The 27,948-nt window shown below is 36.6% G+C and overlaps 1 protein-coding gene across 16 annotated transcripts in view; it reads left to right on the plus strand.

Moving 5' to 3' along the window:
- The window catches only part of LOC129236007 (modifier of mdg4), a 55,028-nt gene extending 29,937 nt beyond the window's left edge, over positions 1 to 25,091 (plus strand). The window contains exons 5-8 of one of the 16 annotated variants that reach the window (XM_054870138.1): positions 12,817 to 12,962; positions 13,044 to 13,089; positions 13,535 to 13,650; positions 13,732 to 13,919. In XM_054870138.1, the coding sequence (XP_054726113.1) occupies positions 12,817 to 12,962; positions 13,044 to 13,089; positions 13,535 to 13,650; positions 13,732 to 13,902 (479 nt within the window). In that variant the 3' untranslated portion in view covers positions 13,903 to 13,919. Of the gene's footprint in view, positions 1 to 9,082; positions 9,518 to 9,690; positions 10,549 to 10,919; positions 11,150 to 11,418; positions 12,031 to 12,310; positions 12,604 to 12,816; positions 12,963 to 13,043; positions 13,179 to 13,534; positions 13,651 to 13,731; positions 13,920 to 14,119; positions 14,805 to 15,117; positions 15,423 to 16,983; positions 17,129 to 17,205; positions 17,563 to 17,700; positions 18,390 to 18,502; positions 21,162 to 21,289; positions 21,552 to 23,502; positions 23,689 to 24,022 lie in introns of those variants that run through there. The other 15 variants (XM_054870152.1, XM_054870139.1, XM_054870137.1 and 12 more) reach the window with 15 other exon arrangements.
- The last annotated feature ends 2,857 nt before the right edge of the window (positions 25,092 to 27,948 follow it).

The following is a 27,948-nucleotide window of genomic DNA, read 5'->3' on the forward strand; positions in this document are numbered from 1 at the left end:
ATTAAAGCCGTCTTCGATTTTTCCAATACATCCTTCTGGCTGTTAAAACGCGTTATCCGTAGTGGTTTTTTGACTCGATCAAACAAAACAAATCGCTGGGGGCAATATTAGATGAATTCGATTGTTGTATTCGTTTCGTTCTTGGTCAAAAGATAAGGGATAATGATGACATTGTGCGAAGGTGCGTTATGTTGCAAAATCCATGATTCCTTTTTCTACAAATCCTTTCTTGTTTGGCGAATTGCTTCACGTAAACTATTAGACACCTAAATAATAGTTCTTCAGTTTAGGAAATTATGTATTTGGCGATGTCAACGCGGTCCATTTTATGCATAATATGCAGGCCCCATTGTTCAAGTCGCGTGTCAGGTCTGTGATGGTTAATTTGCAGGTGTTGATCAACTTTTCTTTCACTTTATTGATGATTTCATCAGTTTATGAAGTCTACTGCCTGCAACCACGTTGTTGTTGTTGGTGATGATGTAGCAACTTACTAAACCTGCCATTACGTGCGTCATCCTTGATGGACTTACGATCACTTCTGAAGCGTTCATGCCACTGCTAAACGACCGTTTCCATTAGAGTATCATTACTGAAACAGTTTCCGAACATTTTTAAGGTTTCTACACCATTGAATTAATTTTTAACGCAAAATTCTCATACAAACTCGTAGCTGCAAATTTATATTCATTTTTAAAACTGTAAAAAATCGAAAACATGTGCAGCGTTATATTTTCTCAAGACGGCGTAACTTTTACAAATGTCAAGCCATGGCAATACAATTTTTTTTATGTTAATGTTTAGTGTTAATTAACAAAAATCAGAACTCAAATTAGTTGACTTTAGTTGAGCGGCACCTTGCGGTTTTTCCGGGAACTTTTTAACCAGGGTGATATATTGAAGATGTATATGTTTCATTATATTGCATTAGATTCAGATATTTTGCTGATTCAATGAAAGAAATTTTTTTAAGATTATTTTTGTAATTGTAGTCCAAAAAATACGTCGTGATTTTTATTATCAGTACAGCCAAAAGAAGGGTATAAATAGTGCCGCAAAGATATTCTCTTCATGATTAAACCACATTTCGGGAATCGGTCGACTATACTGTTTTTGGTATTCAATGAGTTGAACAACAGATTGCAAGACAAAGGAATGCGTTGCATTTTATTATGCAATGCACTGACCCCAGTCTCATATATGCTTTAAATATTAAAATGGCTTAACGGTAACCAAAAAACAGTGAATATGGTTTTCATTTATGAAAACTGAAATTAATGCGTTCCAAAATGTAGTGACAACCAACGGTTTCTTGAATAATGCCAATCACGTAGGTCAAGGAAAGGACTGACCACCTCTTTTCAAACGATTTAAGATTAATAAGTATTGAGCGAGCATTATAGGAAAGAAACGCGCCCGAGAAACATAAAAAAGGCAACTTTGTTTAAAGAAAACCTATCCTAGCTATCTTAAGTTGATGGAATAGCTGTCAATAAAGTATTCCTCGTACATGCATAGGGAATATTTATGCTGCTACAACAAAAACAACAACAACAGCATTTGTACCTACAAAATCAAAACGGCTATTAAAGAAAAGTTTGATATCAAATAAAATACCTAGATCCTTAATTTATTTGATAGCTTGATGCATGGACCAAGAAATACGATACGAGGTAACGAAAATATTGGTAGATTTAGAAAAGGGATCAAAAAACATTGCTAATAGAGCAAAAGAAAAGGAGCGATTTTAGGCACCAGGAATGATTATCAAGCTCCTTTTGAATTTAAATTATCCGCGCACTTCGACCTAAAATATCTTCTGTGTTACCTTCGAGAATATTTTTAAATCATCGGCGTATAACAAAAAGTTGGAAAAATAAAAGCTATTACTAATGTTAATCAATAAAGAGCAGGGACCCGAAAAAACTTCCTTGAGGAACTCCCGAGTTGCCACGAAGTTATCAGACGAAAAATGGTCTGCGGTTACAATGCACGGTCTAGAGCGCAAATGTGACTTCAGGCAATCTAGAAAAACCTAATGGAAATGCGATGCAGCAAACGCTTCAAACGACAAGATAGAAAATTGCATTGACGGATCGGCCCGTTGGCACGAATTCCTTGTGGACAATTCCCTTGGAATCGTAAAAACAAATGAGCATCGACTTGATTTTTGACTTCTGCAAACGCGATTTTTTAGGGCGTGGCTGGTCTGGGGCCTACTATTCGGCACTTTGACGCTTAGTTTCAGGTTCATGTGGGAAACACCACGTTTCATCACAATGTTGTAAAAGAAGTTCTTGACTTTTCTCGCCTTTAATGAGGTCTTTCGAATGTTGAATTCTGAGCAATTTTTGGTCCTTAGTTATTTTGTGCGGAATGAAACGTGCACAGACCTTTCGTAAGCCCAAATAAATAAGTCTATTTTTTGTGGAAATAAATGACATTTTTGCTGCTCTATAACTGTTCAGTCCATCTCCACATGCTCTGCGTTGTATAGTTCCGCTGCTGACCTTTAAGTTCAGCTCTTTAACTATAATGGCTGCCGACTTCACTGGATCTTTCTTCAATTCTATCAATATTTTTGAGTCTTCGTGCTATGTAGTACCTTTGGGTCGTCCTCCACTGTGAAGAGTTTCAACACTTCCAGTTTCTCGGAATTTTTTTTTATAATGAAACTAACTGTTGATTTTGCTCCCGGGAGTGCAGCTCGGCGACGCGTCAAATTGTAAAACGACCAGCAGCATGGGTCTCAAGGTTGACGAAATAAACCTGCAGCACTCGCGGACTGCAACAGGCAACCTAACCGTTCTCTTGGCGGATGAGGACGTCGACATCGCATTCATCCAGGAACCCTGGGTACGGAGCACCGAGGTGAAGGGGTTTACTGGAAGCAACCATAACCTTTTCTACAAAAGGACTGAAGGTAACCCCAGATCTGGTATTGTAGCTAAGAAACATTTGAACATATTTTTAATCCCATCATATTGTTCACAGGATGTGACGGCTGTGGAGGTAGAAGCAGGTGTCGGCATCATTTTGGCTTCCATCTACATGGCATATGATTGGCCAGCACCACCCGAGGAGGCTTGTGTGTGAAGCTAGAAATAAGAACCTGCTACTCTGATGCGATGCCAACGCAAGGCACTCTCTATGGGGCAGCTTGGAGACGAACGAACGACGTAAGTCTTTTTACGACTTTATTATTAATTCTAACCTGACGGTATGTAACAGAGGTAACACCCCCACTTTCACCTTTCCTAGTACGGAGTACTTTAGGGGATGGGCGGAAGTGATTGATGTTACTTTACTGTCCGAAAACAGTTCAGTAAGGGTAGATAAATGGAGAGTTTCCAACAAAAACTCTTTCTCGGATAACAGCTTGATTCTTTACGAGCTGGATTTGAGGGCGGATAGACCCTTACCGTATCAAAACCCACTAAGAACTAATTGGAAAAAGTTCAAAAATGTAGTGAACAATAGGTTGGGAGGAATTCCGATCAGCCAAATCACTCTCACGAAAAACCTTGGGAGTAGGGTGTCAACATTGGAGAAGACATTCAGTAGGGCCTACAAGACGTCGTGTCCAATTAAATATAGCAAAAAAAAAAAAATCCTCCCTGGTGGAGCAATGAGCTCTCGAAATTAAGGGAAAAAGCCAGATAAAATTTTAATCTCAGCTACTCAACAGGTAATTGGCAACTGTACAGAGATAGTCGGAGACAGTACAAGGAGGCAACTAGGGCTGCTAAGAAGGAGAGTTGGAGAGGTTTTTGTTCTTCGATCGAATCTACCAGAGATTCTGCGAGGCTCAGCCGTATCTTGTCCAAAGATTATTCAATGGCTTCTTGGGTCAAGAAGCCAGATGGCACTTGGACTTCTACGGCAGAAGAGTCTCTAGAACTTCTCTTAAATACTCATTCTCCGGGATGTAGCGCTCATAATAGCGATCTTTGGAGAATTCGGCGGACCCCATGACCCACAGCATCTTTTGGATGTAATAGTCACAAAAGAGAAGGTTGCCTCTCAAATCTCCAAGCCCTGACGGGATTTCTCTCAAGATGTTACAGGCGACTCTTGATAATATTCTGCCATAGCTAATGGAAATTCTCAAAGCGTGTCTAAACCTAGGTTATATTCCAAATAGCTGGAAACCTGTTAGAGTCATCGTCATACCAAAGGTAGGCAGAAGGGGACATGAATCAGCGAAGGACTTTAGACCAATTAGTCTGTCGTCCTTCCTTTTAAAAACATTTGAACGTCGTTTAGACATACACATTAGAAGCTCGCTGGAAAGCTCTAGTATATCAATTGGACAACATGCTTACCTCAAAGGCAAATCGACGGAGACAGCGCTTCACGAGGTAATCCGAAGAATAGAGGGGTCTCTAGCAAGCAAACAGTACACAATGGCAGCTTTTCTTTACATAGAAGGAGCATTTAATAACGTTAGCACTGATGCTATCCAACGGGCGTTAATAGACTAAGGGGTGGAAAATTGTATCAGCAATTGGATCATCTCTATGCTAGAAACCAGGATAATTAGAGCTAATATGGGTAATATCAACATAACAAAAATAGTCCACAGGGGGGAGTATTATCTCCACTCCTCTGGTTATGTGTTATTAGTAAAATCTTAATAAAACTTAATGGAGGTGTGGTAAAAGTGGTCGCGTACGCTGATGATGTGGTGTTAATGGCATCAGGACTGTGCCCCAATCCGAGCCGTGGGATCATTCAAAGGACGCTAAGCGAGCTTAACTTTTGGGCTACAGGCTGTGACCTAAGTTTAAACGCGCGTAAAACAGAAGTCATGCTATTTACGACCAGATATAAGGTACCAAACATTAACGGACAAACCCTCTCACTTTCATCCAGTGCAAAGTACTTAGGGGTAATTCTGGACTCCAAACATAGCTGCAAATTAAACATTGAAGAACGGGCAAAGAAACCAGAAATCGTTTTATATGCCTGTAAACGTATGCTAGGAAGAAGATGGGGTCTTCCACCCAAGTATACATTATGGTTGTATAAGGCGGTTATACGACCAATTTTAACGTATGGCTCGGTAGTTTGGTGGAAAGCTCTAGAGAGAGAATACAACATCAAATTAATTAGCAGAGTACAAAGATCAGCCTGTCCAATAACAGTCGGTGCAATCAGACCATCTCCTAGGGAGGCCCTGAACGCTCTGACACACGTTATTCGTTATTCCGGTAGATCTACATATCAAGAAGATGGCAACAATGAGTGCATTTTGGTTAAATGAAGCGGGTCGCTGGAAGAAAAAAGCTCATGGCCATGGCAGTCTATTACTGCGACAAACCCAGTATACCTGGAAGAGGATTGATTACATCGTCCCGACGGCAACATTCAGTAAAAATTCTGTCACTCTCTTTCCATCTCGGAAAGAATGGAATAAGGGATTCTCACTAAGCAAGTTCGATACTACAGTCTATACAGATGGCAGTAAAATGGATTGTGGTGTTGGAGCTGGTATATATTCTCATAGACTTGCAATTTTAAGATCTGTGCGTCCCCCTAATGCTTGCAGTGTCTTTCAGGCGGAAGTACTGGCAATTGCGGAAGCTTGTAGGCTACTAATCGCAGATCCCTCTTTTACGGGCAACATCGCTATTCTCTCGGATAGCCAAGCTGCAATCCAGGCACTGGGTTCAGCTACAACTACCTCTAAACTGGTGGAACAAAGCAGGACTAGCCTTACCACCTTGAGCGAAAACCATAAAGTTACCTTAATCTGGGTCTTGGGACACCCTAGCATAGAAGGTAATGAAAAAGCGGATGAACTGGCAAGAAGGGGATCTGCCATGAATTACGCCCTTGCAGAATCGGTATTCACATCACTAGGTGCAGTCAAGAGTGCCTAAAATACCCTAAAATACCTCCGAATCGCAGATTGTAGATGGAGAGACCAGACGAAATGCAAAATTAGCAGAACGTTATGGCTCACCTACAACCTTAAGAAATCGTCAACATTGATAAACATGAAACGACGGGACGCCTGGAGACTAACGGCAGTCATAACTGGCTTTTGGTTTGTTGGAGAACAAGCAACCAAAATGGGCATCCCTCACAACACATAGTGTCACAGTTGTAAACAACCAGAGAAAAAGGAAACAACCTTCCATTTCCTCTGCGAATGGCATGCCCTATGGAAGGATAGAATGTCAACCATGGGTAAACCGCTGTTCGACATTCTGGAACAGCTGTCTGGCTTAGATGTCAACAACCTGATAAGGTTCCTGGACCGAACAGACTAGATATAGTTATGCTGTAAATAACTGGTAAACAAGTTGGTTACGAGGATGTGGCAACAAAATGGTGCGGAAACCAACCAACCAACCACCGAAGTGGCAGCAAATAGTAGCATCACTTCTTGAAGTTATATTTGTAAATAAATTTGTCTAATTTGTCTAGCGGCAGGCTAATCACCTAAACTGCCAGAAAAAAAGAAGAAGTTTAACGAAACCAACACAAGACTGAGTCTTGTCGAGGCCTTATGGAGTGAACAAGGAAAAAAAAAAATTGGTTATGAGATGAGTAGAGAGAAGCATCCTCAAATCCTTATGTTGCCGCCACCGTGCTTGGCTGTTTTGTTTTTTGTAAACTGCGGTGAGAACTCTTGTCCAGCTTCATTTCCAAATAAATTTATTTCTGTTTAATCGCCCCAAGGATATTATACCATTTTTTCATACCCTCTGGTACAAACCATGACTTGTTGCTTGTTTCAACAGAGGCATTTTAGAAGCTATTCTGCCTGGTAGGTTCATGTTGTACAAGCGATGCTGTACAGTTATGGCTGATAATTCGTTGTTGATTTGAGCTGCAATGGCCTTGATGACTTAAAAGGATCCCTTTTGGCAATAGTCACAATTAAATTATCAGTAGTGCAAGCCATTTTCTTATTGCCAACACGTCGTTCTGTTGATTTTTTGGGCGAATAAGGATGTTTACGACGACATTTTTGGACGACACATCTTTGAAAGAAATTCATATTAATTCTTAGTTATTAAATGAACTATCAAATTCGTTATTTACGTTATATCAATATTTTTCACTTACTCAGTTAAAATGCAAGAGTTATCCGCAAAGTACCTATTTCAGTGGCCACGGAAAATGACACTTATTAAATAATCGAATTGTTTAACCAATAACACAAGTTAATAAAACTGATATTTTATTTTCACAAAACAGTGAGCCATTTGTAAAAAAAATTGAAATTTCAATAATAGCTTTAAAATTTTCCGAGCGGCGCAAGGAAGTCGATAGATAAAGGCAACGTACCTATTTTAATGGCCATATGTGTATGTCCACATTACAATTGAAACGCCAGATGGCGCGCAGCAAAAGTAGAAGTGTTTAATGCCAGGAATATAAATAGCAACCCACGTATAATATATGCTACCTCTAGAAAAGGCTTATGATTACGCAATTTCGAAGAGATTGCGTCCTGACTAAACGTTAGCCGCAAACATTCGCTGTTGTGTAATCTCACAGCAAGAAACGTCTCGGGTTCTATTAATAGCGCAATGCCACTGCATCCGCTATTTCGTTACTTGGTATATCCCTAAGTCCTTGAACCCATGTGAGCTGGATGTGATTGTGCATTCCTAGTAAATTCAGTTTTTCGATTCACTCAAGAACTAATGAGGGCTTAACCTCAAATAATGACAACGCCTTGAGCGTCGCCTGACTGTGGCTCAGAATGGTTATTCGCTCATTCTGGAGGTTTCCACACACATGGACAGATGTAAACACTTCCGCCTGGAAGATGCTGGGAAAACTACACATCGGCACAGACCGCTTTCTTTTGAGACCTATGAAATGAGACTTTTTTCAATTTCAAACGTTTATACAAAAAATGGTTACATATTTAATCTTCAAAATAATAGCCATCGCTAGCGACACATTTTTCTCCATCTCTCAGGCAATTTGTAGATGCCGCACCAAAAAAATAGGCCGTCTTTGGCCGCAAACCAATCATCGAGCCATTTTTTGGCTTCTTGGTGAGAATTGAAGCGCTGCTCGGAAAGTGTGTGGCCCTTCGATGCAAACAAATTATAATCGGAAGGCGCCAAGTCTTATGAGCATGCATCAGCGGTTCCCAATCGTACGTCCCCACCAATACCCGGGTCGCTCTTGTTCGATGTGGCGGTGCATGTGTCGGTGCATTGTCATCAAGAAAAACTACTTTGTGACGCCGATCGGCATATTCTGGGCGTTTTCGGTGTATAGCGTTGTTCAAATAGGCCAATTGTCGTTGGTAGCGTGCACCGTCAACTGTTTCACCTGGCTTTAATAGTTCGTACCAAATCATACCACGCTGATCCCAGAAAACACACAGCATTGCCTTGCGGCCGAAGCGTGTGGTTTCACGATGTCCGCAAATCGTAGTTTGAAGGCACGAAATTCGACATTTTTAAGAGCAACAAAAATGCATTGTTGTATGAAACGTAAAAAGACGAAAAAAACAAGACACTTGGGAAGGTTTAAAAATACTCTTAGCGATAAAGCCAACCTTTGCAATAGAAACTCGTCCGTATTGATTTCCCTTATTTCTCGTAAGACTCTTCTTCTTGGCAAGGGAATGATGAGTATTTTGGGCAGGTTTATATTCAGATCCACACCAGCTTACCATCTCTTCATGAAGTCTACTTGAACTTGCTCTTTCATATGATTGAAATGTTATCCATATATCCTCGGCAGCAAGTCATCCATTGATGATATCTCATCGGATAGGACGTGCAGTTATTACAGTGTGACAACATTTGGAGGATGTCCAACGGAGTAGACCTAAAACAGCAAGAGAATAGCTAATTATTGTGGAAAACTGCCAATACTGGTTGAAGGGGCATCATGACCTAAACTTTAAGCGACCGTACCGACACTATTTGTTATTTAATTGACGTATAACTATTTATTAAATACGATTTATAATGTAACAGCAATAAATAATAGAAGATAAATGCACACTAAACGACGTGTTTTTCTTCAAAATTCTTAGTTCTTTTTTTTATACAATTTTATATTTTTTGTACCTATAATTTCAAATACTTTGTTTCAGTTGCTACTCCTGAGCATGGCGCAGATGACTTAGAGATTATCTATAGCCAGCGTGGACACCCATTAATAGTACTCCACGACTACTTGTACCGCAAGAATCGAGGACGTTATTGGCGTTGCCTGCAATGCACTAAATATCGTTGTCGAGCTCGTCTAATTTTTTCGCCGAAACGCACAGTACGAGTGTTCGGCATACACACACATGGTAAGGAGATGGAGAATATCGAGCGGGGCCGACAACGAATTAAAGATTAGTTATGATAATGAACTCGATCTATGTAGGTTGAAAGGTAAAATTATCCGTACGACAGCCGCATTTCAAGACAGCAGATTCCAGCCAATCAAACGCTTCTATATACACAGATAATGCATTTCGGGATACATTTCGAAGCCGATGTGGATGCCAATGGATAATTGATTCAAAACTTTATATGAATATGCAGACGCAATATGGTGAAAATTGTTTACAATTTCAACTTACTAAAAAATAAAGTAAAATTATTCAAAGAAATTAAATTGTTTTTCAATGCGCAAAAAAAAAATCTCGAAAGGTGTTGCACACACAACTCAACCTCTAAAACATTATGCATTTTTCATTTTTGATTACAGCCCAACTCCAGGTCAGAGATGGTGACCGTTCGTCGAAGAAAAAGATTGCCGATAATGTCGCCGCCAACTATTCCGAGAGTATCGTCTATGCAATGCCATTTCCATTGGGATTGTGGTTGGAAAATCAAGAGATCTTTTATTTACGCAATCAAAAGCAGGGCTATAATTTAATTTTCAATGGATTTATGTACAAGAAAGAAGCCAGTTTTCGTTCAACAATAAATTGGATTTGTTCGAGTGGCAATGGTAAACGTGTGTCGGATAACAAATGCACAGCTCGCTGTATAACCAAGTGGGATGGCTCTCTCAAATTGGGCAAGCATCCGCACAATCACCCACCAAAGTTTACGCCGGAAACGATGCCAGCGAAGGCGTTGTCTAGAACAGAATTTACATTGCCGTTATAAAGACAACTGCGACCATCTCTTATTTACAGTTTAGTACATATCTATACTTACACAGACACACATAAGTAATAGTGGATAAAAATATTTATTCTTCATAATGAAGTTTTTAGAAAATAGCGCAACATGTAGCAAGTCTAGATATTAGTATTGGATCATAAATTATAAGCAATTCAGAAATGTATTTTAGCATACAAAAAATTGCATGCTAGGTTATGACATGCATGATTTTTTTTTTCATTGACATTGACGTTTTCTTTTTATGATTAAAATGGGAATTTTCGGATTTTTACTCATAAAGAAATTATTAAATAAAATACTATACATTAAAAAAACTGTCATTCCCATCCAAAGCACAACACGATAGTTAAGAAAGAACAAAAAATAAATAAATAAGAAAGAAGACAAATGCCTCTTTTTAAAGGCTAAAGAGTATTACCTTTTTTTATTATAATGATAATGACAAATTTATGTTTAAGCTTTGTATTTTGTTTAAATGTAAAGCAAAGGTTGCTTATTTTCAAATTAAAAAAATATAAAAAGAGGTGAAGACAATTTCTCCAAAGATATAAAAGATATTAATTATTCCCGGTTCCATCCTTTTTACATTGTGAAACTGTTGTAAAAAAAAAATACATTAAGACTGCTCGCTTGCTTTACTGGCCTTGCTATAATTTGAAAGCTGCTTGAAAGCGAGATTAAGAGATCCCAAGATCGACATTCCTCATACATACAAGTATTGATTTTTATTTTATACTTCTTAGTACTAAGGTAATCTATGTAGTTTTAAAGCTGCTGTAATTACGACATCTTATATCCTTTCAGCTACCTTTATCATGGAAAACAAGTTTAGATATGTCATACTGAAGGGCGTTAAATATAAAATGCTCCGCTCGCGAGCTTACAACAGTCGTTGGTATTGCATCACACCTAATTGTCCGGCCAACATAACCATTGACGAATTAAAAGGTGGTCTCATTTTGATTGGATCTACCCATTCCAATGATTGCCGCGCGAAGTACTCAACCACAACTTATTGATAACTAAAAAAATATATCTATTTCACTTATAAACAAAATAACAAATATAATTTTTTTTTTACAAATAAATAAGTAGTAGTATTAGTAAGCAAAAATGACCTTTTATTAAAGCGCAAATTTAAATATGTAAGACCAGCCTGCCGTTTAATTTGCATTACTCTCATGTGCCAGTATAATTCGACGCACATCCCAGTTGTGTATTTATATTTTTACGTTTTGTTTATCTTTTTGCCATTTCGATCTCTCCGGACTAATACATATTTTTGCACCTACTTCACTTACAGATAAAGATATTTATGAAGAGGAAGTGTTTTTGCAATCGACCGTCATACCTCAACCTATCGATCGTCCGCCGGTACCGCAATTGCAAACACATCACCCCTTCGATGCACAGGGTCCCGTGTTTGTGGTGAGCAAGTATGGCACAAAGCAATTGGTGCTTAAGCAGCACACCTTTAATCGACATGTTAGCCGTGAGGAGGTCACCTATTGGCGTTGCAGCCAATTTGCCGTATTACGTTGTCGTGCTCGCATCAAGACAAAAGGGAATACACTGACTGTATTGAATAGCGAGCATAATCATGAGGTTATTACAAAGGCGCGAAAATATGGATCGCTTAAAGCAGCCGCAGCTTCAGCAGCTACCATCTCTGCCAATAGCGCTGGTGCCGTTGGCAAAGTAAATGCTACCACATCAGGCGACACAATAACGTATGCGAAAGGCTTATACACGATTTCAAGTGATAGAACTGTACCCGTTCTCGGCGCGAACATTTCGCAGTAAAGAGAAATGTATGAACCAATGGGGTCGGATGGTAGATCTATTTTAAATTTGTTAATTTTGATTTTACATTATGTTAACGTTTAGAAAATTTCATATTAATAATAATAACAACAATAATAATGAAGAATACTACGGCAAGCAATAAAAATATTCAAAAAAAAAACATCCCATTACATTATAATATTATAATAATGCTCGTAGCTGTTTATTTGTGTTTGGTGCAGTGTTTTGAAACACGAGTTCGTGCGTGCTCGTTTTGTATGCCATAATTCACGAAAACTTAGTTTTATCTGAAATTTGTAAAATTTAGTTTATAGTTTGAATTGTGGTCTGATTTTGCTTCATCACTAATCATTTTGCATATGTGTCTCTTTTCCTTCCTTTCATTGTAGGGCGCGCAGATAATTACTTTTCCTATATAACGGGATTTCGCGGTAGCCGCAAACTGAAAGTGGGCGACTACAGCTTTACACGCAATAAATCATCGGGCGCCAAAACGTATTGGTCTTGCGCACGCGCCGGCATACACAAATGCAAGGCGCGGGTCGTTACAATAGACGAGGACTGCCGACATGACGTCATTGTAAAATGCGAGCAGCATAATCACCCGCCATTTTAAGCAGCTTCCTGTAACAATCGAAAACAAATTTTGTATACATGAATAAAAACAAAAAAATAACGCGTATATGAATATTTTAGTTAAATATAATAAATTAATTTATTTTAATTTAATTTCAATAGTGAAGAGAAAATAAAAGCTTTTTAGTGTGTTAAAAAAATATAGGAAATATTTTTCTCAAAAAAAAAAAGGAAAGTAATAAATTTGTTTTTTCTATGTATGCCATAACAGTTAGTGCCGCATTTTAAAACCGAAAATTTAATTTTTGTATTTTTTCAGTGCAATTGCCAAGCGAGGATGTGCGTGAAAGCTTCTTTTCGTTCGCAATGGGTCAGCGCGGCTGTACGCTGCTGGTATTTAAGGGATACAATTATGTGCGCAACCGACGTAGCGGCTGTAAAACCTATTGGATATGCGCCAAAAAGGTAAACAAAACTCGTTAGAATTTTTATACGCATTTTGAGCGTATTTTTTAATTCAACTTTTCTTTGCTAATTTCATAACAGGGCAGCACAAAGTGCAATGCACGCGTCGTCACGGATGTTGTCGACGGTGAGCAGAAAATAGTATTGGAGTCGTGTCGACATAATCATGCGCAAAAAGTAGCACGCAGAAAACGCCAAATATCGATGAAGCAAACAGTGCGTCCAATTTTAACTGTTGCAGAGTCTAGCAATTACGCACAAGTACAATTGAAAGACAACGAGTCATGTAGAATTACGCGAAATGTAGCTTTAACATGAAGCGTTTGTTTTTGGACGAAATTTGTAGCTTTTTCCGATGCATATTAAATTGCAAATCGCTAGACATAGTAAACAAAATATACATTCATACATATTAAACGCAAATTTTATATTTATGCTAAACGAAATTTATTAAGCTTTTTTCAAATATGTAGCGCAGTATAGGCGGAAATTCTTTGAGGATGTTTTTTTGTATACGAAATCTTAGATGGCGCTTACTGATCACATACTTTATCATTACTAAATTCTTGCAGAAATCGCTACTTTTAGCACGGGCCAACGGGGTTGCACCGTTCTCATGTATGGCAATCAAAAATTTGTGAAGAATCGTAAATCAAGCACGCGCACTTACTGGATCTGCTCGAAAAAGGCAATTAATTCTGTTTGTTTCATAATTGAAGCCGTTTTATTTTACCGCATGTTTTTGTTTATTTGTTTTTGTTACTCGCAGGATGTGACTTGGTGTCGCGCGAGAGTTGTAACGGCGCGTGATAAGCATGGCACTGAACGCATTCTGCATCGCTCTTTCGAACACAATCATACACGAAAATACCCACGAAACGAGGCTGGTTTTCAGCGTACCGAACTTTTGTTGAAAGATTTTATGTCGTTGCGAAGTTAGAAGAGATAAAGATATAGAAAACATGTATATATTTTTTTAAATAAAAATTAGATACTTAATCTACATTAAAAAAGTTAATCATATTTTACAATTGTTATGCCACATTCAAAACATACATACGTACATATAAGTAGTAATTTTAACATTTTTTATTTGCGTTTACGCCTGCACTTTAACCGCTATTGTCTTTTCTTTGTCTCTGCTATTTCAATTTCAGGCTCGATGCGAAGTTTTCAATATAGTATAACGAATTGTAAATTTGATATGACTTGCGCCGATGAGAGTTTTCTGCCTATGTTCAACTCTTTCCACGATTCAAAGCGTGTTGGCCTCGATGTAAACCCGATTAGAGTAAGGTCAGGCTTGTCAATGCGTAAACCTGCTTTTCTGGAGAATCGCACTCTGGATGATTGGGGCGCCATCAAATACAGCACCACTTCGAGGGGAAACAAATTGCTATCCTATGAAGGTCACCGTTTCATCAAAAACAACATATACGGCATGAAAGTATATTGGAAATGCACAAAATGGCATAGTAATTGTAAGGCGCGCGCAATTACTAGTTTTGCAGCGCCTACACGCTGCGTCATAAAGGGCGTACACAATCATTCGATTGTGAGAGATGAATAGATAAGCTTTGTGGTTTGACATTGGCTATTGAAGTTGATGTGGAATGTGCAATTCCAATGTAGTCACGTATTGACTGTAATAAGCTAATGTATGTTGAATAGCTGGTGTTAAGCCACAACTAATTTTTCGAGTTTACTTGCCAATTTAAGCAACTATTATCTTAGAATGTTGCAATTTAAACACTTGAAAAGACTCGGGAAAATAAGTCTGCACATATGTCACTTTTTTATTATTTCATATACATCTACAATAAATGTTTTGCATACAAGAGACGGTTTTGATTTAAGATTGTTAGAAAAATCGATTTGATTGATTTAGTCAAGTTGATTTCGCAGTGACCATTCATTAGTTTGAGTAAAACCGAACTAGCTTCACTTAGTTTTTGTCGCAATATAATCAGCGCTTAACAAAGCTGAGCGTTTATGTGAGGTATACTTTAGGAACTATGGGAAAATGTATATGTAAACTTTATTTTAATTTATTTTTAAACATTAAAATTTGAACATTAAAAATTTGTTATATATTACGTATTTTTCTTTGTCCTTATTGTAAGTATTTTCTACTAACTCTCTTCTCTTCTTCCAGGTTTTCAAATCGATTTTATTGATTCGAAAAAGAATGGCGGCAAATTGTTGGTTATCAATGGATTTCGTTTCTTTCGTAACAAGAAGCGTGGCTCTCGGCAGTATTGGAAATGCAGTAACTACTATAAGGAGAAATGTCCTGCGATTGCGATATATGATGAAACGACGCTAAATCTGCGTCTATGCCACCAGCATAAGCATGTGACAAGCAACGATATTGAAATCAAGCCATTTCTCTCCAAAGATTGCGCGCTACTCGATGAGGCTCCCATTGATGCATTGCATGAAGACATTGTCGATCTTAAGGTTTAGAAAAATATCAAAAAAAAAAAAAAAAATAGAAATAATCGTGGTGAAAAAAGTGATTACATTTTAATATATTACATACATACATATATAAACAAGGCGTAATGAAGTGCAGAAATATCGCCACATCAAAATATTTAAATTTTGTAAAAATTAGTTTTAGCCATAAAATTCTTAATTTAGTAATATTTAATATAAGACGTGTCTTACTAGCAGAAAATTTAATTTTCACAAAGAAATTATTAGAAATATTAAATTCTTCGTGAATCTAGCTATAAAAGATTGATGATTCAGCGTGACAAAAATTGATGAAAAATTGTGTACGCTATTATATTAAGATTGCATTAAATAGACTGAATTTTTGTTGAAATTCAAAAAATTTAAAAACGAAGCCGATAGTAAATATGTTATAGTAACAGCGAATTAGGGACAACAAAATATTTTTCGAACTTTTGCCCCAGCTAGGAATAAAAAAAAATTATTGTTCCAACTTTGACAAAGTATTATGAAAAGCATATAACCAAAGGAGGGGGTCTTTGTTAACTTAATGAATCTAATCTATAACCGACTAAGGACATTCACACCGGCACCATTACTGAAAAATGTATAAGGCGTGCTTTAATAATAACCGCAATTGATGTAATATCAGCAGGCGTTGCTGTTTTTAGAAATTCCGTAATAATTAGCACAATTCAGGGGTGTGTCGCAGTGCTATTTGTTTTTAGTTCACATTATTGATATGAAGCTGTATACTTTTTTACTTTTTTTTATACTTTTCAATGCAATTCCGCCATATCTTTTAAGCCACACAATTTGCCTATACTTAACATACCCGTGACAGCCGGTTCTACGTTACCGGAATGACTCGGGTTTTTCCCGACCAAGGGTTGCCGCCCCAGTAAACTAGCCCTGTCTAGTGTACCGCACCTCGCCCATAAACTTAGCATCTAGCACTAACCTGCTTGCCATGGCGGCTGGCTTTCTTCTTGAATGTCTCGAAGTAAGATTTTTTCTTAAAGAAATTTAGACAATCCTCATTAATAGCGATTATAAAACATCATCCAGACTTGTGAATTCCGACGCGGAGTCCCTGTGGAAAGCTTCAAATGTCTAACAATAGTGAAAAGGTTTGCTAAATATATTTTGAATAAAGAAATTTAATAAAAAATAAGGGGTATAGGACATGCAGTAGATCTTTTAGTGCCTATTGTGATTAATGGTTGCTGAGAAAATCTCGGCATTAATGTAAGGAAACGAGCAACCAATTACTCTTATTGCGGCACAGGCGTCAAAGGTGTAAGTTCCTAAAAAAAAATTATATTTTTTCCTATTTGTACAAAGAATTTATTATTTATAACTAATATCCACATATACACTGTAAGAATATGAACTAATACGCGCTACTTTGTATAATTAAATTATTACCAAAAATCCATTTAACAAAATTAAGATATCTTATATATTAGTATAGTATAATTGTTCATAAATCCCTAAAGAAGCGTTTCTACTCATATTATTGTACGAAATTCTATTCTTTATTTCGCTCTTAACACACTTCAAGGCTACCATCTAACGCAGGCACAACCCAAGGTTCAGTTTTCGATTTCGAAACGTGGCGGCCAGCTACTTTGGTTGGACGGACTCAAGTATTTCCGCAACAACGAGAACAGAACCAACCTATTTTGGCGTTGTCACTGGTACTATAGGTGAGCCATGGTCTCTGTGTCAATCAAAACCTGTAAATTTTCATTTATTTAAGTGTTTTGTTTTTCTCATTAATTAGGCGCATCCGTTGTCCAGTGTTGATTTGCATGAATAAGAATGATACCAGCGATTTTCGCCAAATACACAAGCACTGTCACATAAAGTTCAGTAAAAAGCAGCAGGCGACAGATTTCAGCACATTACCACCAACTTCAACACTTCCAACTGCTAAGATGGCGCTCAATTCAAAATCAATCGTGCCGCTGGAGATGACTAATGTCTAGAAAATGTTTACTATCTAAACTTAAGAAAAAAAATTACATGATTAAAGTCTATGTAAAAAGCAAAACAAATTTCATCTGTGGTGGTGCCATTAGTGGGACAGGGGGAATTGTCTAGCTTAAATGAATTAATAAACGTTTAGGATTATTTCAAATGGTTTCGTGTTTCTAGTTAAAATAAGCAAATATATTTATAAGTTTTTAAATTATATTTTTTAAATTCACTTAACTAACGTAATTTATTTTTTACTTTTTTTTCATACTCTGCACTGTCCGGTCGTGATGCACATCAGTTGTGCTTGCCAATGATGTGGTGCCGAATCCAGAGGATGTGCTTATTTTCTTCACACAGTCGCTGCGCGGAAGACCCGCCATAATGGCCAACGGGGTGCGCTTCCTCATAATGAGTGAAAATAAGAAAAAGATCTTATGGCGCTGTAGTTCAATGGCAACCAAAAAGATCAAGTGTCCTGCACGCATTACAATGCTAAAGGGCAGTCCGCCAAAGTTTATAATCAACAAGGCAGATCATGTGCATGCCGAGCTAAAGCGCAACAAATACGGTTCTAGTAAGCATCATTACCAAAACCAACAATCTTATTGTCTGACGGCAGCAAAGCATGAGGACGAGCAGGAGATGGATCACGATGACGATCATGATGAGGACCATGATGACGATCATGATGTGGAAGTCGATGGAAATGTCAAGATCGAAATTCTGAAGTCGTCTCCGCCGGCATTACGACGCTAACAGCAACAACGCCCGTAGAAAAACCAAAAACAGTTACAACAACAAAAGCATCGTAGCAAAGCAAACTAACTAACATGCACGCCGATCGTTCGATGTTTAGTTCATTGTACATTGTTTTTGTGTTATTGATGTTAAGTATTTGTATTGTAGACTAGATATGAAATGCGAATTAAAAAGATGCGTTTGTAGCACAAGCTGGCACACAATTGTGTGGTGGGAATTTAATGAAAACGGTGAGCGTTCAATTTCTTTCTTCTGGCAGCAATCAATAAGTTGCCCGCAAGTGGGCACAAATTGTTTTTTTTGTTTTTAATTCTTATGATTACTCTTATTTTCAATTGCAGTTCACATACTGATGGCCGATATGATAGATGCTGGTAGGAAGATAACTTGTAACATTGATCGTAACCGGTCTACCTATGTTGATGATGATGCTGCAGATATTCACTACATTTCCAGCCAGAGAGGTCGTACAATGTTAGTTCATAGAGGTTATCATTATGTTCATGAGAAGCGTATACGAAGTAAGGTGTATTGGCGGTGTACACAATATACTACACGACGGAAGTGTCATGGTCGTTTACACATGGAGAATGGGCGCATAGTGCGCAAGAGTTTTCACAATCACAATACGGCCATATTGATGGAAAGGCGAAAACGTTATCACATAGAATATCAAGCACATCTATTAACGCGCGAATGTAAAAGTAAACCTGAATTAAATTAGCCAATTGTAATCTGTTGGCGGAGGGCACGCGCAAATGGAGCAGAGATATTAAAAAAAAAACATTTATTTGTAGCTATAGAAAATCATGAAAAAATATGTAAACTATGAAATTCATGATCAGCTGGTAAAAATTTTACAACAGCCGCCGTAGCTGTATAGTTTGCACGTGACTACAATTCGGTAGGTCACAGGTTCGCAACCTCGGCCGGCAATGGCAAACTTCCCAGTGTATTTCTAACAAGACAAAAAGATCCTTATAAATAAGCAACTGCCGTTCGCAGACAGCATAAAACTGTAGGTCGAACGCCATCAAGTTGCACATCACAAGTTAGAGGAAGCGCTCAGCCAAACACCTAATATGTATACATGAATATATATAAGTACACTTTTAATTTCATCATAGGTCGCTTATAATTCTATAAATAGATGTTCATATAAGTTTTAGCGAATTATGTACCTAGACATGGGCGTTTAGTTGTGTGCGAGAATGAATGATAAATCTAAGATAAAAACACTTGGTTGGATAAGATATAAGTAGTGTGGACGAATTATTTATGGGCATAAAATTTAAACATTTTTCTAATAGCTAGCCAGATAATAGCAAACCTGGCGCTCCTCATAAAAACGATCTGCCGGTCGAAGACTGCGTAAAAGTGTAGAACCCTCCATTTGAGAAACTACAGCAAGATGCGCACCACAAATTGGAGAAGGAGCGCGGCCAAACAACCAGCAAAGGATGTAAGCGCCAGTTGTATATACATATATATATATATATATATATATATACATATATAAATTTTAAATTTTGATTATGATTTTGATGATTTTATAACTAATCAAATATCGGTTACGTTTTTCTGTTCTTGTGGAATATGGTAATTTGTTTTATCACAAGAGAGTGTGAAATTGAACCCATAAAAAGTGTAATGTTAGTTAAATTCAGGTATCTTGTGATTTATATATAATACAAATATTTTTCATTAAAAAGGGTAAAACAATTAAGCTAAAGATCGGAAAACATTTCAGTAGGATACTCGAGCTTGATATTGCAGGAAAAATCGTAGAAAAATAATGCAGGACAGTTTTTGATGGCATAGTAATGAATTTTTCACAGTTCGAAACTTTTTGATACAAATATTGAAGATATTAAATAATGAGAATTCTAAATGTTTTTTCATTTATTTACTTATTTTTTTAACTATGCTGTGCGAACAACATAAGGTTGTCACCGAAGTTGAGAAACTCTTACGGATGAAAAAGAAGACCACACCCATGCAAATGCAAGACCCTGCTCTTTTAATTTAACTTTAGGCATCTTAAAAAACAATGCAAAAGATAAAACCCCATTCATGTAGAAGCTGGGAAACTAAAGTGCTCTACAAAAATGTACAGGATTTATATTTAAAATCACATTACATATATAGTATATAATATTTCAAGTAATTTAATAACATTTTTGACCCCAAAAAAAGAAAAAAAAAAATTAGACCAAAATTTAGCTCACTGTAAAAAGGCGCAATTTATAGACTTGTGCAGTATCTTCTGTTTGTTTACTAAATACAGTCAGTCCTCAAATTCACTAAACTTCTAGCAAGCATATTCTCCTCCCGAGCATTGTTTTTACTTTTGATCAGTTGAGTTGTCAAAATATATTTTAGTTTATTATAAAGGAAAATAATAACATTGCCCATACTGCATTTCGATTCTGAGAAATTTGCCTTTTCTTATATTCCAATAGAATTTTTTTATTTCAAACATGTTATCGGTATAAAACAAACGATTCGGTATTACTCGGAATTGAAAAAACTCACACAGAAAGGACGGAAAAGTGTATTAGCTTTATCCGAATTGACGAATAATGTAACGTTTATTAGACATATTTAAGATATTTGTAATGTTTACTATATACATAATATTTAATATGTTCGAAATTGGAATACTAACAAATATTTGGAAAACATGTAACAAATTCAAAAATTATTTTTCCTAACTTGTTTTGCATTATTACACACAGATACATTTATTATTTATATGTTGCATATATGAATTGTCAGTCAAACCTTGAAAGATGTTTAATGATAAATATGCATATGTGTATGTGTACGTACACTAAACTATCATATTATATAATATATTCTATTGCATATGCAATTTTTGTTTTTGTAAAACGTATAATTTCGCACTTTATGGATTGAATTTGTCTAAACTTTTATATATTACTTTCTGTCATAAAGCAATGTAAAATAAACCAAAATAAAATGGTTCATAACTACTAATTGCGAGCATAGTTTTTCCTCGGCCATCTGAAAAGAAGATGCCCTTAGACATATAAATATTAATTACTTCATTGTTAGTAATTTTTTTTGCATTTTCGTACATTAATTGTATTTTTTAATAATTTCAGAAAAATTATGCACTGATTTGCTGTCACCGTTGGCATCGTTCGGTAAAACAAAGAAAAAACGTAAAAAGTTAATCGTTAACTCATTCGAATTTGTGATTGATCGAAAGTTGAAACACACAACTAATTGGCGTTGTGCCCGTTATAAGAATGCCAAATGCAAGGCTCGTGCCACAACTCGTTTGGTGAACGGTGTTGAACGTTATGTTTTACGAAATCCTGAACATTCGCATGAATAAACAATAAGAGTATATTTCATTGTTATTGTAATTGATTTATCCATATCTACATATCCATACATATATATGTATGTGTACATATATATGCTTTTACTTTATATTGTTTAAAATTCTTATAAAAGTATTCCTTTTTAAATAGTTTTAATATTGAGGAATACGCATGACATTGCATATAAAAAATGTATAATTAAAAATTATGTAATGAAAAGCTATTGAATGCTCCCACATTTCTATTAGGGAGGGTGCTTTTAGCCAAGAAAATGTAAAATAATGGTCGTAAAATGCAAATCAAACTACCATATTACTACAACAGCATTCGGCAAAAGTTGAACTGTAGGTCCCTCCATTTGTGGAACACCATCAAGGCGCACACCACAAATACGAGGAGGAGCTTGGCCAAACACCCAAAAAGGGTGTACGCGTCAATTATATATATATTCGGCAAAAGTTTATTCAGGCAACTACACAACTACATAATCACTGCCTTCTGCGCATCACCACCGTCTTCGCCCTGACTGGACTGGTGAGTTGATGATAAATAGTCGCAATCATACACAACCAATGAGGGCTTAAATTGTAATAAAAAGAGAAACTAATTTTGTAGAGATGGAATAAATTAATAAAAATAAAAAAAATTTAATAGAAAGTAATATATCTAAACTACACTTACCTCTAGTATGCAAGCGTATGTAAATATGTATGTACGCTTTGGCAATATAATTAAGTCACTTCATATTTTTACAATATTCGCAGCATTTTTTTCGTTAAAGCACAAATGCAGAAGTCTTTCATGTGGAAGTGAAGGCACAGCATGGGATGCAAAAATAAAGCTGAAAAATCAAAAATAGTAAATAAAAATTGTTAAGTCCAATTACGTATTCGACGAAACTACACCTAATTCTCTTCTTACATGCGAGATATGTTCCCAAAAAATTCGTGTAAAAAGAGAATTATGTGAAAATATTAAAAATATATTTTTGAAGTTCACTTAAGAATTTATTTCGTGCTTACCCATTTTAATTCATTAAATATATTATAAGAAATAAATTATTAAACGGCATGAGCAAAATCTACCGAGACTTTTCCTGAGACTAATTTAAACGTTTCGTATATGCGTCAAAAAATCTCACTCTATTTGCTCTATTAGTTAAAAAAAAATTCTTTAGATATTAAAGAGATTTTTTTCTTTTTAACTCGTGTTAAATCGAATTCGTGCAAAAAGAGAATTAGGTGTATTCTTTTCTTTGTTCTTATGTAGAACTTACTACTTTTGTGAAATATGCTTTACTTATAAATTTTGGGATGTGAAGGCTTTGATTGAAAATATATTAAATATTCATATAAAGGGAAATATTTTGGAAAATTAATGTAGAAAAATTGTAACTTTGAAGCTAAAGAAACAAAAAATGTTGATTCTGTTTTTTGTTTAATTATTTAGTTTAAGAAATGAGGCTGTATCTGCAAGACCAGAAGTTTTCTAAAAGTTCTGATTAAAAAATTGTAAAATTTCGATGATAGTTTTTTGAATAACAAAGTTTGGAACTTCGACTTATAAGTTTTTTGTTATACAATAAACTCTATTTCCATAAAAAAATGAACGCAAAAAATTCAACAAAAAAAATTTTGCGAATATTTAAAAAAACTGAACTGAATTATGTGACCACCAGTGTACGTGCATATGTATAAAATGTTGTAAGGCCTTATCGGCGTGAGCGAGAAGCGAATTGCGTGTTTGAATAAATACATTTTATATTTTTGTATTAGAACTTTTATTGGTATTTTGGTATACAATCAAAATTTCCACAGTATTTTTTAAATTTCCTTTTGTTTGTAGTTTGTTAAAAGCCTTTTCCAATCAACTTAAAAAATAAAAACAAAAAATTGTGGTTTATAAAAAAGTAGTTTACATAGCAAAGTAGTTGTAAATTTCAAACATTTTCATTGACACACTTGATTTGCTTTTCTTGTAATTTTTAGATATGGAGTCTTTAGCTAAGAAATTTGGATTAATGATCACCCAGGGTAAAAAGGGCAAACCAAAGTTTCTATTCGCCGGTTATGAATATTTCCGGAATAACAGCAAAGGTCCGAAAACGTACTGGCTTTGTGCGAAAAATCGTGACAACCGTTGTCGAGCACGCATCATTACCTGCTCACAGACTGGTGAGTTGGTGATAAAAAATCAAAATCATAATCACCCGCAGCCGGGAGGAACGCCTCGAAAATGCATCAAACATGAATTGTAATGCTAAGTTCTTATATATATACAGAAATGAATCTTCAAAAATTTTGCCAATAAATTTATACGTAAATATGTATGTTTGCCATACCATTTAAGTGTAAAATTACTCCCGTTGTTTGGCTTGATTCTGCTAGTTTATTCCACACGTAACATATTAAGGTTCATTTAATTTTAATTTACCTACGTACAAATTATTCTATTGGATTTTTTTTTAATTTAATTTTCAACCACTTAATGTTCATTTCGATTTTTTAGTTTTTATCGTTACAGAAGGCAATGACACCTGTGGCATAAGCTCCATTCGTTACGTGTTGGGCCAACGCGGCGCACGTAAAATGATTTGTAATGGCTATTCATATATTTGTGCAAAAAAGGTCAAGTCTCGTAAATATTGGATTTGTGCGAAGCAACGTAGCCGTAATTGTAAAGCTCGCCTTATAACGGATGCTAATGAGGAGGAGTTTTCGGTGCGCAGCGTGGAACACAATCATCCACCGGAGAGAAATTTCAGTACCTTCGGTTCAAATTCCGATATTATGAACTGATCAACGTAGATTGTTCGGGTAAAGTGTGTTCCACGGAGGCTTAGTATTAGTTTGGGGAAAAAGAAATCCATTATTTTCTCGGTAGATGGCTGCAGTGATCGATTTTTTGTAAAGTGTCGGTCAAAGAACTTAAAGTTTATGCTCGATGCCGATGTAACATTTCACCCCAAAAAAATTCTTTTGCTGTTTGTTTGCTTTTGTTTGTTGTTTGTGGTGTTAACAATGGAAGGCAACAAAGAGCAAATTCGGTACATTTTACAGTCTTTCTTTGATAAAGGCGAAAATGCAAGCCATTGTGAATGGTGTTTAACGGTGCCGTTACTGTAACAGCAAATTACATGGAATTTCCGTTTCGCCGATTTCGTGCAGGCATTTTTTATGCTAAAGTAAATGTCGCAAATGTCGATAAATCACAGAAATAATCGAAGTCGACCAGCATGTTAGTAGTCGTATCATCGCCCAGAAGCTAAAGATCGACACCCGGGTCTGGCCTTTTTTCGTCCCAGAAGCTAAGGTTCGACCATAAAACAGTTTTATTCCTCGGTTGGACATCTGTTTTAAAACCTTCGGTTGTGCTCTCTGGTCGAGGACACTTTTTAAAAGATTATATCCATAAATCGTTAAAAAATTAAATTTTAGGAAACTACCCGGAAGCTTAAGACGTTAGCTATAATAGAAATATCTTAAATTCACGTCCAAAGTCGAAAAAGTCTGGCCAGAAAAGTCTGACCAGACCCAGCTGCCCAACGGAGGATAAAATCATTTGAGCAAAAATTATGGATTTATTTTTCCCCATTTAGTACTAGTTGGCACTTATTATTTTTCGCCACGTTGAGTTTTTGGTCAGAAAGTGGCAGTAAAATTCTGTAAAAACTTTTGCGGAATATGTTACGCCATTACAAAAAAAAAGGTATAATTTATACCACAGTATAGAAAATAATAACGGAAATTATAAAGTTGACAATATTTTTGTGCTCAAATAATAGAAATAACATTTCAAAATAATATTGTATTTATATTAAAGTAATTAAGTAAAGTAAATAAGTTCTGTTAAAATTATAAAACTTTTTTAATGAAGTTAGTTTTATTTAATCAGGGGAATATTAAACAAAAAAATTTTTTATATTTTCATTTGAAATGGTCACTATTTGCTTTTACACAAGCCTTCAAACGATTAGGCCGTTCAGATATTGCAGCACGAACCGAATGTTGTTTGAGGTCCTCCTAATTTCTGTGAGGTCTTCGACAGGCCATGATCCCCAATTCCGACCACAAACTGTAGTGAATGAATTCAGATCTGGACTTCTAGACGACCAATCTTCTGCGGCTATGAACTCAGGAATATTGTTTTCTAGCCACTGCTGGGTGGTTTTTGTCTTTTAGGCTGGAGCGGAATCTTGCTGGAAGATCTAACGCCACCCATTGAAAAGAGTACTGCTCAACTGCTTCACCACACCTTCTAAGATATGCTCCTGGTACACTTTGGCCCTGGTCTTAATCCTTTTTTTCGCAGAATGGAAGAGATGTAACGCCTTCTTCGTAGGCACGCGGTCAACGGCAATGAAAATATTGTTTTCACAGATGAGACAATTTTCAGTGTTGAAGAAGTTTTTAACAAGTAAAACGACACAATCGATACCCAAACTTCGAAAGACGCAATAAATGTTGTTCCAAGTGTTCAGCGTGGCCACCATCCACCCTCCGTAATGGTTTGTTGGGCAAAAGTATTGGCTTCGGGAAGTTATAGCCACATATAGTATATGCATGCCCTTAACTACCGTATGCACTCGGTATTACAAAGATTCTTTTGATGCTTCTTAATGCATGCTTCTCTGATAATTTCCTTGCTATTTCAAAGTAAATAGGTAGAGTCACAAGTAAGTCATTAAAAATTTTGTGATGGCCAATTTGGTGCTATCGAAGTCCCTCCTGTTTGGTCAATAATTATATTCGTGATTACTTTTAGAATAAGCCTTTGTCCTTTCACAGTCATAGAATTCAAGATCAGATAAACCTGTTGTACATACATCTCTTTTTGTAGCCTGCGGGTCCGGGAACCAAGAAAAATAAATTTTTTGTTAAAATTTGTAGCAAAAACGTCGATTTTTGGCTTTCCAAACCTGAATACAATTAGTGTTTTTGAAAGCATAACCTGTAATATTCCGTTTCTCTTGATTTTATGCGTGATTCTCTATCAGGTTCAATGTTTTGGGATGATTTAATCTACGTTATTTGAATTTACTATATTTTTTCTCGGTACTATTGCAAAATTTCCTTACTAAATAAGTGGTTTGGTGGCTTCACTAAACTGGGGAGGGTGAAAAGGACTGCATGCATTGGCATCACCGGATCATGTAAAACATGCCCCAGTGCTGCCCTGAATGTCCTTTTCCAATTACTTCTCATCGACTTTCACGTTATTTCCATTACAGCTCAAAGTGCAATCAGGTTAAAGGAGGTTGGCCTCTGGAAGCAATTTCTCAAGGGACATGGTAGCATTTTCGGGCAGTTAACACCGGGAGTCTGAGCAGGGGACTCCTCGCCTTTCACTTTCCAAACTTGTAGCTGTGTTTACCGGTCACTGGACGATCGGCATACACGCAGAAAAGCTAGGGTTACCTTTTAACCCCCATTGCAGAAGCTGTGGGCACCTTTCAGAGAAGGAGACTGTTGAGCACTTTCTCTGTAATGTCCGGGTTTGACAGCTAGATGATTAAGGTTACTGGGTGCTCCTTTCTTCGACAGCCTGGGGCAGTGTGCCAACCTAAATCCCATCAATCTTCTCCATTATATCAACAGCTCTGGCTGACTGTAGATATCTGATTAAGGAAGGTCTCATAATGGTATCAAAATGGCGCTTTAGTGCTACTTGAGGAGTGTTAGACAGGCACTTCAACCATTTCACCTACCTAACAAATTGCACAACGTGCGTTGCGAAAAGGATACGTCTATTTAGCAGCAATTAAATTTTTTTTTATAACGGACCTCTAAGTTTTAATTTTTGTGGCCACGCTTCTATTAGAAAGACTGTTATTTGTATATTTTTAGAGGCTAATTTTTGTTACAGAACCGTAGTGAACACAGTTTTAATGCCATCTAATAACAGTGAAAAAGTAGCAACAAAAATACTCAACATTTGCCATCAACTACAACACTTTGGTTTTGAAAAATGGGGCATCGAGGTCAATAAAGACAAAACACAACATATAATATACACGAAGAGGAAATCTGCAAGGCATCCAACCCAAATTAACGGAGAAGACCAAGCCAACACACTTCGGATTATAGTAGAACAGACTTTAAGAAGGTGTCGGACACTAACAAACGAGACGCAATATGGCTGGCACTGAGTAGAAAGGAAGTTTCTGCCAAGATAATCCACTTCATCAAAGCCCTCTACGAGAACTCCGAACTGGCAGTGCTTCACAAAGGCGATATCTGCGATCCATTCACTATCAACGCAGGCGTAAGGCAAGGTTGTCGCCTCTTCTCTTCGCTATCGTCCTTGATGGCGTCATGAGCTAACTGACCCTGCACAAAAAGGCATCGTATGGAGTTTCACCAGTCATTTTGAGGACCTGGACTTCGCCGCTGACATCTGCCTCCTCTCTCACAAACTCTCTGATATGCAAGCGA

The sequence above is a fragment of the Anastrepha obliqua genome, chromosome 1 (assembly GCF_027943255.1).
Source record: "Anastrepha obliqua isolate idAnaObli1 chromosome 1, idAnaObli1_1.0, whole genome shotgun sequence".
Lineage (NCBI taxonomy): Eukaryota > Metazoa > Arthropoda > Insecta > Diptera > Tephritidae > Anastrepha > Anastrepha obliqua.